The sequence below is a fragment of the Mobula birostris genome, chromosome 11 (assembly GCF_030028105.1).
Source record: "Mobula birostris isolate sMobBir1 chromosome 11, sMobBir1.hap1, whole genome shotgun sequence".
In the NCBI taxonomy this organism is placed as follows: domain Eukaryota; kingdom Metazoa; phylum Chordata; class Chondrichthyes; order Myliobatiformes; family Myliobatidae; genus Mobula; species Mobula birostris.
In genome coordinates, this window is record NC_092380.1 from 42917472 (window position 1) to 42935438 (window position 17967).

At 42.5% G+C, this 17967-nt stretch overlaps 1 protein-coding gene across 1 annotated transcript in view; it reads left to right on the forward strand.

The window, feature by feature from the left end:
- Window positions 1-17967, forward strand: part of chid1 (chitinase domain containing 1) — a 315372-nt gene that overhangs the window by 32764 nt on the left and 264641 nt on the right. Inside the window, exons 4-6 of the mRNA XM_072272154.1 lie at window positions 10366-10410; window positions 12615-12721; window positions 17061-17122. Of these exons, the coding sequence (XP_072128255.1) occupies window positions 10366-10410; window positions 12615-12721; window positions 17061-17122 (214 nt within the window). The remainder of the gene's footprint in view (window positions 1-10365; window positions 10411-12614; window positions 12722-17060; window positions 17123-17967) is intronic.

Consider the following 17967-nt stretch of genomic DNA (forward strand, 5'->3'; position numbering starts at 1 on the left):
AGTTCAGTACACAAATCTTAATTAATTCAGAATTTGAACTTGATAATATATATGCAAATATCCACAAATTACATCGACCCCTGGCCAACCACCACTTCAATTTATAACATCGTAATATGGGATCTCCGGTTGGCTAAACTTTCTTCCTACCCCTGGCATGAGACGCCGCCTTTGTTTTAGTTAGAAATTCTCGCTACTCATTATTCAGAACCCTTCATTCTTATTGTCTTATCATTTCTGCACCATTATGCTTTGTCTTCACTGGTTCTGGCTTGCCTGTGTCAACCTTTCATAGGCTATGACCCTAAACTACAGGTCCCATTGCTCTTCTCCCAAATAAGGACTTTCCTCTGATGTCATCCCCTTGCTTCACCTTCCAATTCAATCAGCTCCAGCCATTTCAACTAGACACTGGGTTCAAGTTCCTTCAGTTTGCAGGCACAGACTGCCCTTCCATACGTCTGCAGTTTTCCTCTTTCCTGATGAACAGTTCACAAGCGATGGGTTATTTGGAAAGAATCCTTTGTTGAGTAGATTATTGTAATTTGCACTTCCAGCTGTCCCTGGCGAGGAACCAGTTCACAGAATGGTGGTCTCTATTCCTTCCACCATGTGACAAGAACAAAAGCATTTGTTTTGTCTACTCACACTGTTGTTTATCTGTTTCAGTTAGCTGTAGTTCATATTTTAATTTCTTCTCTTATGGTCAGCCCAATGTCAACCAACCAACAAAATCTGCAGACTATCTGCAGTGCCCTGAAGTCCCCGGTAATCAGTAACTGGAGAGATTCTTGGCCTCTCTGCCAAAAAGCCTGGTTTGATGAGAATAACTGGAAGGTCAAAGAGTGAATTAACTGAAATTCCACCAGGCTCTAATGGAAAGGAGGCCAGTGTACTGGCAGCTGAAGGCTTGGGTCCAACAGAAGACTCAAGACCTAGAGGACAGTTGGTATGTGAAAGAGTGCAGTAACTCTCTGACTGCTGTGAAGAGCCTTGCCCAACACCCCACTCGAAGCTAAAGATGGGGGGTTGTTATCAAGAGCAGTGAGGTAGTTGGTGCCCACCTAGAAGATGAATCAAACCATGAGACTGTCCTCGAGTCCATCCCAAGGTAGACTGTCCAGTCCAGACACACCAACACCCCAGACCAACATGAAGCCAAATAAAAGAAACCATAAGACCTCAGGAGCACATACTGAAATTCCAGAAGAATACTTGGTCACAAGTCCACAGCCTCATTTCCCACTTCTGGGAGGAGAATGATATACCAGACGACCGAAGCTGCATAACTGAGGTGTTCTTTAGGAAAAGATATATTTAGTTATGCTAACTTTAGGAGGATCTGTTGACCGTCAGTTGAGAGGAACTGTGCAGCAGACATCTTAGACTTGGCTGCCAGCAGAAACTCATCTCCCTTGCACCTTTGTTATGATGGTACACAGCTGTGATTTTAACTAAGGAGTCCACAACAGATCCGATTTCAATGCAGCCTGTTATCACCCCCAACGCTTTTCTGGACCAACAGATTTCCTGTTGAAATAGAGTTCACCCACAAGGTAAACACACTAAGTGCTGGAGGAACTTAACGTGTAAGGCAGTATTGCAAACCCTCTTCTCGCCACCATCCCATCTCCCATGAGCCCTCTATGCCCTTCTCTGATCCCATGCCTGACCCTAGCTCAAACCCTCCCTTCTCTGATGCATATTGGCCTGACCTCAGCAAGGGCTTTGCCTTCATACCTCTGCACCTGCACCTCAATGAGCTTCAAGTCTACCATGATATTGAGATCTTCCATCGCCTCTGTTCTTTGGCAAGGATCCCCTACTGATGAACCCTTCTCCCACCTCAAACCCACTTCCTCTTGCACACACACTTTTGGCCTTTAGCGCTCACTCAACCTTGCTGATGTGATATCAACCGTCCTGACTTCTCCAATCCAACCTTACCCCTTCTCACTGTACTACTTTCTGCTCTGTGTGCTAATCCCAATCTCACTGTTAAACCTGCAGACAAGCGCAGTGCTGTTGTAGTCTGGTGAAGTAACTTCTACTTTTGCAGCTCCTTTTACCTACTCCTTGATGACCATCAGACCAGAGAAATTATTGGCATATGCAGAAAATGAGATTCGAGTCACAGACAAAGCATTCACCAAAATGTCCGAAAGAATGAGTCATGTTTTTAAGGGTTCAACCTCTGCAAAGCAGAGGTCCTATACCACCTGCCCATGATGCACCATGCTGCCCTCTCACTATAAGTTCTGTGGCATGATCTTTGGAATCCTGTTATCTTGGAGACCATCTTTCCATGAAGACCAACAGAACTGACTATTGATAAAGCTGAAACAGATGGTGAGGTTTACACCGCACGCTGTCAGAGCAGTGCTGCCAGGATAATCAAGGACACGACCCACCAAGCCAACATACTTTTTGTCCCTCTTCCCTCCGGGAGAAGGCTCAGGAGCTTGAAGACTCGTACGGCCAGAATTGGGAACAGATTCTTTCCAAATGTGATAAGGCTGCTGAACAGATCCTGACCCGGATCTGGGCCGTACCCTCCAAATATCTGGACCTGCCTCTTGGTTTTTTTTCCACTACCTTACTTTCCATTTTTCTATTTTCTATTTGTGATTTATAATTTAAATTTTTAATATTTACTATCGATTTGTACTCCAGGGAGCACGAAGCGCAGAATCAAATATCGCTGTGATGATTGTATGCTCTAGTATCAATTGTTTGGCAACAATAAAGTAAAGTAAAGGTTGGTAGGACCTATTGAAGGAAAATTTAGAAAGTTATAGAGAAATGGCAAAGCAATTTGTGTAGTACAGTAAAGTAAATAATAATACCCAGAATTTATCAAGACCAGCACAATAGTAGTTCTGCCAGAGGAGTGCACGAAGACAGAACTGAAGTCCTTTATGTGAATGCATGCAGAAATTGTTACAAATGGGTGAGTCAGTAGCACAAACAGAAATGAATGGGTGCAGTCTAATAGCTGTTATGGTGACGTGGGTTGCAGACTATTGAAACGGTGGAGGCACAATGAGATGGGCATGGATGAGAAGCTGGCTTGTGCAGAGACTGAGCCAGGAAAGTAACCTCATCATCCACGTGTCTGACAGTAGTTCTAATAGTTGTGTAAAATCCAGGTCGTGCTCCAAGCCAGGAAGGACGGTAGACTTGAGACATTTATTTGACACCTGCAATTTGCCTTTTGTTGAGCTGTTAAGCCACTAGATGGTAGTACTGTGTTACTGTTTAAAGAATCCTTGACGATTAACCCTGTTTACCATTTGTGAAATATTTCTTTTAAGTGAAGGTTACTAATAACAAGATTGAAAAGAATTTTGAAGCATAACGTAGGACATTTTTGTCCTTTATTTTGGAGTGTCAACTTTTCACCTATCGCCACCACCATGATGGTGCTGGTGAACCATGGTGACATTCTGTGTGCTGTGGACAATACTTCTAAATATACTTTTAAATATACCTGTTACAAATTACTCTCACTGCAATCTGCAGCCTGTAATTTCTCTCTAAGGACTAAGCAATGTAGTTTTAAATCAACTTAATGATCTATAGATTTCACAATTGTCTGAAGGTCTCAGTGGACCAGGCAGGTACAGCATATCTAAGTGGACTAAGCTTCATCGCCGTGGACAGAAGCAAGGCAGGAGCGGGGTACTTCGAACCAGGCTGACACGCGGAGGGATGAGGCCTCTTCTGTCCAGCGTCTTGTTAGCAAATGTGCAGTCACTGGAGAGCAAAATTGAGGAACCAATGGCAAGATTGCTACATTGGAGAAAAACAATGGACTGTTGCAGTGTATGTTTGAATGAAACTTGGCTGTCTTCCGGCACACCAGATACATTAGTCAAACCAGAAGGCTTCTGGACTTACTGAATGGACCGAACTGTTGATTTGGAATAAACAAAAGGTGGAGGTGTGTGTTTCATGATTAATTCTCAGTGGTGCTCTGATATGGCAGTTGTGTCAAACTCGTGTTCCTTTGACCTTGAACACCTAACAGTCAAATGCTGTCCATTCTATTTACCTAGGGGGTTCTCCTCCATAATCATGATGGCAGTTTACATACCACTAGCAGCGAACTATAATGAATCGCTTGACATACTGCATGATGCCAACTCTAAACAAGAAACAGACCATCCTGATGCATTTCAAATCAGAGTCAGGCACTTCATCCAGGCTTGTTTGAAGAAAACCCTGCCAATTACCATTAGTATATAACCTGTAGCACCAGAGGTCTCAACACACTAGACCACTGTCATACACTAAGATAAGGACTGCCTACTGTTCCATACCCAGACGGCATTTCAGTAAGTCGGATCACTTGGCTGTCCTTCTGCTACCTGCATACCTTGGATTAGATTAGATTCGATTCGATTATGAGGACACTCAGTCCTCGTTTATTGTCATTTAGTAACGCATGCATTAAAAAATGATACTATGTTCCTTCGGTATGATATCACAGAAACACAAGACAGACCAAGACTAAAACTGACAAAAACCACATAATTATTATATATAGTTACAACAGTGCAAAACAATACCGTAATTTGATAAGAGCAGACCATGGGCACGGTAAAAAAAAGCCTCAAAGTCCTGATAGACGGTAGAAAGGAGAAACTCTTCCTGCCATGAACTTCCAGCGCCGCAAACTTGCCGATGCAGCACCCTGGAAGCACCCGACCACAGTCCGACTCTGAGTCCGTCCAAACTTTGAGCCTCCGACACCGAGCACCCAGCATCATCTCTGCCGAGCACTTCGACCCCGATCCCAGCCCCGGCCGCCAAGCAACAGGCAAAGTTGAGGATTCGGGGCCTTCCCCTCCGGAGATTTCGGTTCACACAGTAGCGGCGGCAGTGAAACAGGCATTTCAGAAGTTTCACCAGATGTTCCTCCATGCTCTCACGTCTGCCTCCATCAAATCAGAATTGTGCACGGCATCCTACTTGACAGATTACAGATATTCATCACCGGAGAGGCCGCGCGTGCTCTGCCATCTTCTCCTCCCGGAAGCTAAAGAACAAAGCTCCAGAGATTAGGGCAACAAAGAGGTGGTTGTGGGAAGCAGAGGGGCAGCTACAGGATTGCTTTAAGTCAGTGGACTGGGTCCTGTTTAAGGACTCATCTGTGGATCTGAATAAATACACCATGGTTGTACTTTTCAGAACAATTGTAGTCAAGAGTGTTCCCACAAAGTCATTCAGAGTCTTCCCCAATCAAAGCAATTATGAGATCCGCAGTCTGCTGAAAGCCAGATCAGAGGCAGTCAAGTCTGGTGACCAAGAAAGTTACAAGAGGTCCAGCTACGATCCCCAGAAAGCCATCTCACAGGTGAAGTACCAATTCCAGACTAAACTTGAATCAATGAAGGATGCTCGACAGTTGTGACAGGGCTTGAATACTATCACCTCTATGAAGTTAAATCAAGCAATGTAGTCGACATCAGGGCTTCGCTTCCAGATGAGCTTAATGCCTTCTTTGCACGCTTTGACAGTCAAAACATGGAGGAGCCATCACGAACTTGCACATCCCATGATGATCCTGAGATTTCAATCTCTGATGCCGATGTGCGAACAACCTTTAGGAGGGTGAACCCACGAAAAGCATCCGTTCAGATGGGATACTTGGTCAAGTATTAAAGACCTGTGCTGATCAACTGGCCAGTGTGTTCACTGAGATCTTTAACCTTTTGCTTTGGCAATCTGAGGTACATATCTGCTTCAAGCAGGCTTCAACTACACCAGTGCCTAAGAAGAGCATCGTGACCTGCCTTAATGACGATCACCCAGTAGCACTTACATCCACAGTGCTGAAGTGTTTTGATGGGTTGGGGATGAAACATATCAACTCCTGCCTGAGAAGCGACTTAGATCTGCTCCAATTTCCATAGTGGGAGCTCTTCACTCAACCCTGGAACATCTGGACAGCATTCATACATCAGGATGCTCTTTATTGACTACAGCTCAGCATTCAATAGCATCATCCCCTCAGAACTAATAAATAAGCTCTAGACCTTGGACTCAATATCTCCTTGTGCAATTGGATCCTCAATTTCCTCACTCTCAGACCCCAGTCAGTTTGGATTGGCAAAAACATTTCCTCAATGATTTCCATCAGCGCGGGTGCACCATGAGGCTGTGTGCTTAGCCCCCTGCTCTGCTCACTTCACACTTAAAACTGTATGGCTAAGCACAGCTTCTATGCCACATTCAGGTTTGTTGATGACAGCACTGTCATTTGATGAATCAAAGGTGGTGAGGAATGAACATACAGGAAGGAGACTGACAATCTGGCTACGTAATGCCATAACAGCAATTTCTTACTCAATGCCAGCAAGACCAAGGAGCTGATTATTGACTTCAGAAAGAGGAAACCAGGGGTCCATGAGCCAGTCCTTATCAGAGAATCAGAAGTGGAGAGGGTCAGCAACTTTAAAATTCTTTGGTGTTATTATTTTGAAGCACCTTTTCTGGGCCCAGTACGCAAGTGCAATTTCGAAAAAAGCACATCAGCTCCTCTAGTTCCTTAGGAGCTGCAGAGATTCAGCATGGCACCTAAAACTCTGATAGACTTCTATAAATGTGCAGTGGAGAGTATATTGACTGCTACATCACAGCCTGGTATAGAAACACCAATGTTCTTGACCACCAGTGAGCATATGTAGATGAAACACTTGCAGGAAAGCAGCATCCATCATTAAAGACCCCACCACCCAGGACACGCTCTCTTCCTGAACTTCCAGGTTCAGGAACAGTTACTACTGCTTAACCATTAGGCTCCTAAACCAATCAAAATAATTTCTTTCAACTTCACTCACCCAATCTTTGAAATGTTCCCACAACCAATGGACTCACTTTCAAGGACTCTTCATCTCATGTTCTCAATACTTATTGCTTATTTATTTATTACTGTTATTTCTTTCTTTTAGTATTTGCACAGTTTGCTGTCTGCACTCTGGTTGAACACCCAAGTTGGGCAGTCTTTCATTGATTCTGTTCTGGTTATTATTCTGTGGATTTATTGAGTATGTCCACAGGAAAATGAATCTCAGAGTTGTATATGGTGACATATATGTACTTTGATAATAAATTTACTTTGAGCTTTGAACCAGTGCTAGTATTTGTGTCTCATTGTAATTAAATTTTAATTGGCAAGCTCATGATTTTGGTGCTAGTTGAGAAGATGTTCAGGACTATCAACTGTTCTTCTGTTTGTACTGCAACACATTTTGAATAGACATTTCTTGTTAAGCTGTTACATGTTAGAATCATAAATTTCCTTGTGAACCTAGTAAATTATGTGGAAGTGGAGCCTGGTGAATTTCAGGGGAGAACCATAAGTTCACCATAAGAACAGGGTGAGTTTAAGGGGATCACAGATACCAAGGTCCCAGTATGTGGAGAGGAAGTGCAGCAAGCATTGCCTATAGGTCAGGTGCCAAACCATCAAGGTTTCTGAAGCAGGAGTTCCCTACCTGGGTCATGGACCCTTTGCTTAATGGTAATAGTATTGGTAAATGGCATAAAAAAACTTTGGGAACCCCTGCCGAATACTCAGATAAAGGATTATTGTGTATACAGAGTGGCTGTGGAATGTAGTGCTGTAAAGTGTTTTAGTAATACTACAATTAACCCCAGCTGTGAGGTTTTGAGATGCTTTTTACTTTCTGTGGGATCACTAGAAGTGATAATGATAAAGGGAAGAAGAAAATGATAGGAAGTGTCTGAAGTATATGCAGGGGAATAGTGATCAGAATTCCATTAGTTTCAAGATAATTATGGGAGCGATAGGTCTGATCCTCAGGTTGAAATTCTAAATTGGAAAAGGCCAATTTTGATGGCATTAGAAAGGATCTGGCAGGTGCGGATTTTTTTTTGGTTTGTTTTCTAGCAAAGGGATGCTTGGTGAGTGCGAGGCCCTCAAAAGTGAAATTTTGAGAGTACTGAATTTGTATGTTCCTGTCAGAATAAAAGACAATCCTAGCAGAATAGGGCACCTGTTCTTCAAGAGATATTGAGTCCTGGGTTAAGAAAAAGAAGGTGGTTTATTGCAGGTGTAGAAAGCAGGAAATAAATTAGATGCTTGATTATAAGAAATGCAAGAGAATACTTAAGAAGGAAATTATGAGGACTAAAAGAAGACAAGAAAATTCTTGGCAGATACGGTAAAGGAGAATCCCAGGGGCTTCTACAGATATATTAGGAGCAAAAAGATAGCAAGGGACAATATTGGTCATCTATGCATGGACCCGAAAGAGATGGGGGAAATTTTAAATAGAATTTTTGCATCTGTATTTACTTAGCGAATGGACGCAGAGTCTATAGAACTGAGGCAAAACAGCAGTGAGGTCATGCATTGTATGCAGATTACAGATCAGGAGGTGCTTGCTGTCCTGAGGAAAATCCCCAGAGCCTGAGGAAATGTTCGTTCGTACCTTGTGTAGAAATTGCAGGGTCCCTGGCAGAGGTATTTGAAATGACCTTAGCTACAGGCGAACTGCCAGAGGACTGGAGGATAGCTAATGTTGTTCATTTGTTCAAGAAAGGTACTAAGAATAAGATGGGAAATTATAGGCCAGCGAGCCTGACGTCAGTAGTGGGTGAATTATTGGAAGGTATTCTAAGGGACCAGATATAAGTATTTGGATAGACAAGGCCTGATTAGGAATGGACAGCATGTTTTTGTGCATGGGAGGTCACATCTGACCAATCTTAAAGAGTTTTACGAAGAGGTTACTAGGAAAGTTGATGTTGCCTATGTGGACTTTAGCAGGGCCTTTGATGAGGTCCTGCATGGGAGGCTGGTCAAGAAGGTTCAGTTGCTTGGCATTCAGGATAAGGTAGTAAATTGAATTTGACATTAGCCTTGTGGGAGAAGCCAGAGAATGGTAGCATGGGGTTGCCTGTCTGACTGGAGGTCTGTGACTGGTGCTATGCCATAGGGATTGTTGTTTTTTGTCATCTACATCAATGATCTGGATGATAATGTAGTAAATTGGATCAGCAAATTTGGGGATGACGCCAAGATTGGGTAGTGGACAACGAGAAAGGCTATTAAAGCTTGTAGTGGGGTCTGGACTAGCTGGAAAAATAGGCTGAAAAATGGCAGATGGAATTTAATGCAGACAAGTGTGAGGTTTTGCACTTTGGAAGGACAAACCAGGTTAGGACTTATACAGCGTATGGTAGAACAGAAGGATTTCTCTTACTCTTAGGATCCATAATTCCTTGAAAGTAGATAGGTAGATAGGGTTGTAAAGAAAGCTTTGGCACATTAGCCTTCATAAATCAAAGTACTGAGTACAGGAGTTGAAATGTCATGTTGAAGTTGTATAAGATGTTGGTGAGGTGGAAGTTGGAGTATTGTGTGCAGTTCTGGTCACCTACCTACAGGAAACTAATAAGTCTTCCCTGAATTCTTACAATGTTATAAGGATGTTTTTGGGACTTGAGGATGAGTGATAGGGAAAGGTTTAATAGGTTAGAACATTATTTTCTGGAGCACAGCAGAATGAGGGAAGATTTGATAGAGAGTATATCAAATTATCAGCGATATAGATAGTGTAATTGCTATTAGGCTTTTGTCACTGAGGTTGGCTGAGCCAAGGGTTAAGGGGTGAAAGGTGAAATACCTGTATGTAAGAGGAGGCTGAGGGGGAAACTCTTCACTCAGAGGGTGGTATGAGTGAAATGAACTGCCAGCAGAAGTGGTGAATGCAGGTTTGATTTCAACATTTAAGTGCAATTTGGATAATCATGTGGATGGGAGGGATATGGAGGGCTGTGTAACGTGTGGGTCAATGGGATTAGGCAGAATAACAGTTCAGCATGAACTGGATGGGTCAGAAGGCCTGTTTCTGTGCTGTAATAGTTTATGACTCTTTAGAATTAGGACATTATCAACAGTGAACCATTTTCAAATTTTGTGTGAGGTTTATTGGATTAATATGTTTTTAGTGAACAAATCCCTCATCCTGCTGATTCATGACTCATCTACTTCACCCAAATCATATCATTATGAGATTTACAGTATGTAATGTGCACTACATAACCAAACTAGCTAAATGGAAATTATCTCAGTCCATAGCAGAAGCCTTCTCCTTTAAGAGACAGCGATTCCACCTAAACCTTGCCCCTATCTGTTCCTGTTAATGCGTTGTCATTCCATTTTCAAAACTGCAAACTTAAAATGTAACCATAAATCAATTCTTTGCTGAATATCTTTATAACTTTGTTACATGAAGAAAGAAGTTTGTTTCTGAGAGACCATTAAGTGGAATCTGCTAGCTTTGTTATATTCTGCACATAACTAACTCTGTTCTTGTTATCTGTAAACAGGATGGATGAAGAAGGTGAGGGAGAGCTCCAATGCAGCTCGTATTGGTGAGTGGTGAATTGTCTGTCAGCTTTAATGTTATTTTGTTCACAGTAATGCTGTGATTTCTAGTCTCCTTACCTAGATTTTGTGCTCCATGATTAATACAGGGCATCGTCTTTAGAATATTGGACTTGGCTTGTCACCGACTGTTGTAGGGAACTGTTAGCTGGCTCCAGTCAATGTCAGTGATATCCTTATAAAAGTCGAGGTGTTTCCTTACCCCTATAAGAATCAGGGCGTTATACAGCAGTGAAACAGACTCTTCTGCTCAACTGATCTGTGCCATCTAAGCCAGACCCATATCCCTCAAAATGTTTCTTATCCATGTACCCGCTCAAATGTCATTTTAAACATTGTGATTGTACCTGCCTTTACCGCATCTTTTGGCAGCTCATTCCGTATTCCCAGTATTCTGTGCATGAAGTTTATCCTCCGGTCCCTTTAAGCATTTCCCCACCTACATTAGATCGTGTTCCTAGGTTTTTCTAGATTTCCAACTCTGGGGAAAAAGTCTGTGACACTCTACCCTATCTATCCCTTCATGGATTTTATAAACCTCTGTAAGATCACTCCTCCTTCTTCCTCACTGCAGGGAAAACAGACCCAACCTGTTCAGTCTCTCCTTATAACTCAAGCCCACCAGTCCAGTTGACATCCTTGTGAAGCCCTTCTCCGTTGTTTCTAGCTTCATTGCATCCTTCCTATAGCATGTGTGCACAATACTCCTAAGTGTGGCCTAACCAACATTTTGTACAACTGTAGAATTTCAACAGTAGAGTGTATTCTGGAGAGAGGCCACCTGTAGTCTGACCTCCCACAGCGCAACCCTGAGCTCACCTCTGGGACCAGGGACACTGCGATACTGACCTGATGAACTAAATTCACTTCGCATCTGGCCTCTCAGCATTTTAAACACCCTTGGGGGCATGTCCAGCATAACCATGTCCAGGTGTGTGGGATTGATGGCCTGTGTGGAAAAGAGCAAAGAAGATCCACTTCCACCACCCCCCCGCACCTCAGATTTATTTATTTAGTGAGATACAATGAGGAATAGGCCCTCCCGGCCCTTTGAACTGCACCAGCTAGCTATCTCCAATTTAACTGTAACCTAATCATGGGACAATTTACAATGACCAGTCAACCTACCAGTACAATGACCAGTATGTCTTTGGAGGAAACCCACATGGTCACAGGGAGATTTACAGACAGCGGCAGGAATTTAACCCGGGTCACTGCTACAGTAAAGCATTGTGCTAACAACTACACTACGGTGCCTCCTTGTCTGTATGGCACTTACATATTCTCTCTGTGATTATGTGGGTGCTCGCTGTGACCACTCTGGCTTCACCCCTCATTCCAAGAACATGCATCTTGGTGGTTTATTGGCTGCTGTAAGAGTTGGTTGGCTGTTTCAACAATTTCCAGTAACATCAGTAGGGAACTCCATCTGGTTTCAACACCTGAGTGTGCTGCTCTGTGAATCTCATCTGAAGACCACTAGGGGTATTATCATTATTGGACTGTCAAATTTATGGTTCTTGAATTTGTAGCTTTAGTGAGTCTCATGCCCCTTCCAGTCTATTATCTTTGCAGGTCTAACATGTGCTTAACAAATGTGTTATTCTAAGGAACCACTTTCGGCTGTGACTCTGTCTAATGTATTGCTGCTATTTTCTGTCTAGAGTCTAAATTGTACCATCTCTACAATCTCCCAGTCACCATGGCTTTTCACAAAACTAACCAGGCCACATTGTTTTATTTTGGAACGGGGAAGGTGTAAGATTATGTAAAGTTTCTAGAGTTCAAATGACCAATCTTTTAAAAACAGATCCCTCCATCTCTTAAACATCAACTTTGGGCTATCCATTCCATGTATTCGATGCAAAGTTTGTTCAGCTTTTCAGCCCATTTCATTAAGATAAATTTGTCGTGATCTACCAATATTAAGGAATTGGATGAACAGGCTTTAATGATCTTTAAATAATATCTCTCCCAGCTATCTTCTCTGCACAGCAGTCCCAAATACCCCTGCGTACCCAGTGCCTTAAAATCAGTAGGGGTTTGCAACCAAAGCAGAGAAACTGATCCAGTAATTGAATAAATTAGTTCTGTGGTGAACAGAGTATTATCTGGCTCCTCAACATGTCCATCCTCACGTCCTGTGTACTAGTGCTGACTTTGCACCGTTTTCTGACAATTTATCCAACAGTTCCCCGGGTTCTCTTTGATGGTTGGACCTACCGCGATTATGAGAAGGTGTTTAGCAGTGAGGATGAGATTGAGGATTTAACGGAAGCCTTGGTGCAGACGGCGAAGGTTAGTCATTTCGGAGATTTTCATTTCTTCCATTCATTAGCTCTGTGGAAAACCTCAGCAAGGTTTTTCCTCCCTCACTCACTTCCTGAGTAAAGCCAGGGTTCTTCTCCTCCCCTTACCTCCTCTCCCATTAGCTGTGCAGTGAATACCTGCAAGGCCCAGGCACTTTGAGATAGCCGAAGATTGGTTATCTCCTTGAGCAGAAGCAAGGGAAAAGCTAATAGGGCCTGCAGCCCAAGTAGGCTAACAGAATGTGGATGATTCCCAACAGTAGTCAGGTTGCTAAGGATGGACAAAATAGGGACGTGGGTTGGGCCATAGCTGAGCTTGGAAGGTGTAAGTTTGGCAGGCTGGGCTTCGAAAGTTTGACGGTGAAATTTGGACTGTGGACTGCTTTTTCAGCTGCATTGAAAGATGAAGTTCAAAGGATCAAAGTGTCTGGATGTGACGTAACACTGCATGTTGAGTGACTTTCATTCTCCTGGGAAATCGTGAACAGGAGTATTCTCAACTAGGGTGCTCACTTGGCTAGATAATCTTTAGTAGGGGGTTCACTCTTCTATCTCACTATTAGTAGAATTAAATATGAACAGGCAAAGTTCAAAGACAAGACATAATTGTAACCACGCAAAAGAGCAGTGAGTCTACAGGAATCAGGACCGTGAAGGATGAAAGGGCTTCAATGTCTTCAGTGATCTTGAGCTGAAGCATCCGATGAAAGCTGGTAAACTAGATGCTGGAAATCTGAATAAAACAGAAAATGTTGGAAACTAAGGACTCAGTTTGGTTTGGAATGCTCTTGTTGTTGCTCGATTCTATTGTTTGCATGATTTGTGTTTTTTTTTCTCTTTCTCTGCGTGTCGGGCTTTGCTGTTTACATTTTTAAAATTGGTTCTTTTGGGTTTCATGTTTTGTGGCTGCCTGTAAGCAGACAAATATCAAGGTTGTATAATTTATACATACCTTGATAATGAATGTGCTTTGGATTTTGAATCCTGATGGAGGGTTTCAACCTGAAATGTTGATAACTCCTTTCATTCCACAGATGCTGTTCAACCTGCTGATTTCCTCCAGTACATTGTTGCTCTATCACTTCTTTTCCTGTGAATAAATTAACTTTAAAAGTCTCTGACCTCTGGTGCATATCTGTTGTATTCTATTCATTGTTTGCAATATCTTTGAATTTTGAAATTGCACTGAAGTCCAGGTCATTAACAGATATTGGAATGAGAAGGTGTCTTATTGACCCCAGATTAGCACTGGTCTTTTTATATGTAGGGTTTTGTAAATAAATCATGTGAGGGTCTCCCAGCCAAAAGGAGTCTCCTTATATTGACATCACATCAAACACCGTCTCTAACAGTGAACACAACTCAATGATGGTGTCTGTGAACTATATAGAAGTTTCTATTATGAACAATACGTGTCATCTGTCATCTATTACATTACCCCACACATTTCTTTAGTTAGAGAAACAACCTCTGTTTTCTGTCCTTTAGCCCAGGGGTCCCTAACCTTTTCTGCACCGCGGACTGGTTTAATATTAACAATATTCTTGCGGACCGGCTGACGGGGGTGGGGGGGGGGAGCAGTATTCAAGTTCAACAGTGTGTGACGGAATGAGAAAAGGTGCAGCTGACTCATATCGTTTCACATCACCAAATCATATTGTTTCTTCGTGGCCCGGTAGCACATGCTTTGGGGACCACTGCTTTAGCCAGTTTGTATTTCCTGTTCCTGTTATCCTACAACTTTTAGGGTTTTGATAATAAGGGTGAGATGCTTTGTTAAACACCTTTTGAAAATCCATACATCCACAAACTGAGCTACCATCATAAGACCATAAGACATAAGAGCAGAATTAGGCCATTCAGCCCATCGAGTTGTGTCCACCATTCCATCATGACTGATTTATTATCCCTTTCACTCCATTCTTCTGCCTTCACCCTGTAACCCTTGATGTCCTTACTAGTCAACAACCTGTCAAACTCTGCTTTGAATATACCCAATGACTTAGCAGCCGTTTGTGGTAGTGGATTCCACAGATTCATCAACCGCAGGCTAAAGAAATTGCTCCTTATCTCTGTTCTAAAGGGACAACCCTTAGTTCTGAGGCTATGCTGTCTGCTCCTAGACTCACCCATTAGAGGAAGCATCCTCTCCACATCCACTCTATCTAGGCGTTTCAATATTCAATAGGTTTCAATGAGCTTCTCCCTCATTCTTCTGAACTCCAGCAAGTACAAGCCCACAGCCATCAAATGCTCCTCATACGTTAACCCTTCCATTCCCAGAATAATTCTCATGAACCTCCTCTAAACCCTGTCCAATGCCAGCACATCTGTTATTAGATAAGGAGCCTAAAACTGGTCATAATGCTCCGAGTGCGGTCTGACCAATGCCTGATAAAGCCTCAGCATTACAGTTTTGCTTTTATGTTCTAGTCCTCTCAAATGAATGCTAACATTGAATTTGTCTCCCTTACCATGACTTATCCTGCAAGTTAACCTTTAGAGAATCCTGCATGAGGACTCCTAAGTCCCTTTGCACCTCAAATTTCTGAATTTTCTCTCCGTTTTAACAGTCTATGCCTTTATTCCTTCTACTAAAATGCATTACCATACACATCCCTACACTATACTCCATCTGCCACTTCTTTGGCCATTCTTCTAATCTAAGTATAATCCTCCATTAAAGAGCTCCCACGAATTTAGGCAAATGCACTTTTCCTTATCAAATCCAGTTATCTTTTGCTGTTCATCCTTGTCCCAGTGCCAGTTAATTATGTCTTTGATTAAGATTGCTGAAAATTTCTCCCACTGTGTATGAAAGTTCTATATTTATCCCAATACTCTTTTTAAGATCCTTTTTCTGGCATACCATCCATATCCAAGGAGGACTGGAAAATCTTGGCCTGACTCCACAAACTCCATCTGGCTTCAGGTGGTGCCCCATCCGGACAGAAGGGCTGCCACCATCTCCTTATCCACTTTTATTCCATTCACTGTTGCTATTTCCTCCTCTTCTGCCTAATTGGCAGTCTCTGGCAGTAAGGGTGAATACAAAACATCAATATATTCCCTCAGTCTTGTTTTCTGCCTCTGCATTCCCAGTTGTGGTCCCTAATTGTCGGCCCTTCCCTTATATTACTTGATTTCATGGGAGATTTTTATGTTCCCCTTTGTTGCTGCTGCTCCTGTTTAAAGTTTCCGTATTCTGCTTTACCTGTTACAGTAAAATGGACAAGACCATCATCATATGTTCCCTTACACATTCTTTTTAACTTTTTGCCATCTCTAATTATGATTGATTTTCTTTTTCCCCGAATTAGATTTTCTCTTCTCTGCATGTGTAGCATCTCAGTTCAGCTGTTTCTCTTCCAGTCCCCTTTCCTAATGACTGAAATTGGCTCTTCACCAGTTGTATTTTGCAGTTTATTTTTCCTTATCCTTTCTGTGCCCTCTTGTAAAATTATTATTCCCCAAATGTAACCTGATGAAGCAACCTGACTTGATACACTTAATCACAGATTGAGATTTAACTGTTTTCTTCTTATTGCATGGATCAAGAAGGTGGCTGACCTGCTATTGTGTGTATTGATCAAGAAGTTTTTTCTTCTTTATGTTCAAGAGTTCCTTCCTTCACTTGGCCTTGTACTATTACTTCACCCGTCTGTATGAAGTGAAGTTCCATATTGTCACCACTCCCAAATATTTGCTCCCTATTGCAATTAACTATAATTTCCCTGAACCTTTTTCATGATACTTAGTGACTTGCTCCCAACAATGCATTTTTCCCTTTGATATTCCTTAATTATAACCAAGTAGACTTCAAATGGTTTCTCCATCACGTTATCCCTCTCCTATGTTTAGAATGGTGTATTTCGTTAATGCTACTGACCTGTCTTTCTTTAATCTTTCCATGTTTTTCCTTATTGCCTTATTGTCAGGAATATTGTTCCCAATCCTCTTCTTTTAAGAAAATCCTGTATGATTGTCACTATATTAATATCCTATTTGTCTCACCGTTCGTTTTTCTTACGGCACTTGTATGCTTTGGACTAATGCAGCCCAAACCCATCTAAAACTGTTTTATATTTGGCTTGAGTGCAATCCTCCTTTCTCAGGGCTAGTTTGTAATTTGTTCTACTGCCTCATCTCCTCTGCCTGCCTTGTTTTTCATTTAATTTTCTATCCTGGTGCCTGATATTTTAAACCTTTCTCCACACTGCTTGTTGGCTTCACATTAGGGCATGGACTCCTTTGCACTGGAGTCATTGTCAAGGTTTTTCCTGCGCAGTGATGCCTAACTCTATTTAATTCTGGTTTCTTTTCCCTAGGCTGAACAGTTTGATGGTTTTGTATTGGAGGTGTGGAGTCAGCTTGGTGGACAGAAGCGGAAGTAAGTGGAGTCGATATTAACGTGAGAGAGGGACTGCTGAGTGAAGAGGTACAAGGGGTTATCTGCTCTTGGATTTGCTTTGTCTAATGTCAGGACAAATTAAATGCAAACGAAAAAAAGGAACTGAAGCCAGCTGTGAAGGATATCGAACGCTCCACCGTTCAGTAAGATCACAGCTAATATGATTTTCCTGGCCAATGTCCATAACCTTTAAATGATATTAGTTCCCAAATTCTCTCTGTCTCAAATAACTCAGTCTCCACATCACTCTGGAGTAGTGAATTCCGAAGAGTCCCCTCAGCCCACTGAGTGAAGAAGCTCCTCCTTGTCTCCATGTTACTTGGATGACTCTTCATTTTATATCCATACACTCTAGTTTAAATTTTCCCTAAACAGAAGGAGCACCTTCTTGACATCTACTCACCCCTTGGCTTCTTCGGCTTGAAGGAGATAACTCTAGCTTATTCAGTATCTTTTGAAATGCTCCAAGTCTGGGTGTCATCCTAGTGAATCTTCACTGTGTCACTTGAAGGGCCTGCTCTCTCACCAGGCTGTTGGTGAGAGAGCAGAGGAAGAGGCAAGTGCTATATCCCCGATGGTTTCAGGGGAAAGTGCCAAGGGAGTGGGAGGTATGGGGAAGGGTGGAGAGAGATGTGGACCAAGAAAGCGGGGGTGGTAGGCGAAGATGTAACTGGTGGTGGAATTGGATTGGAGTTGGTGGAAATGGCAGAGGATGATGAAGGCTATGGGATGGTAAAAGGCAAGGGCCGAAGAAACTGAGCCACTGTTTCACTTAGCAAGGGAAGAGGGTTCAGAGCAAACGTCTGCAAGGGCTCCATTGACTA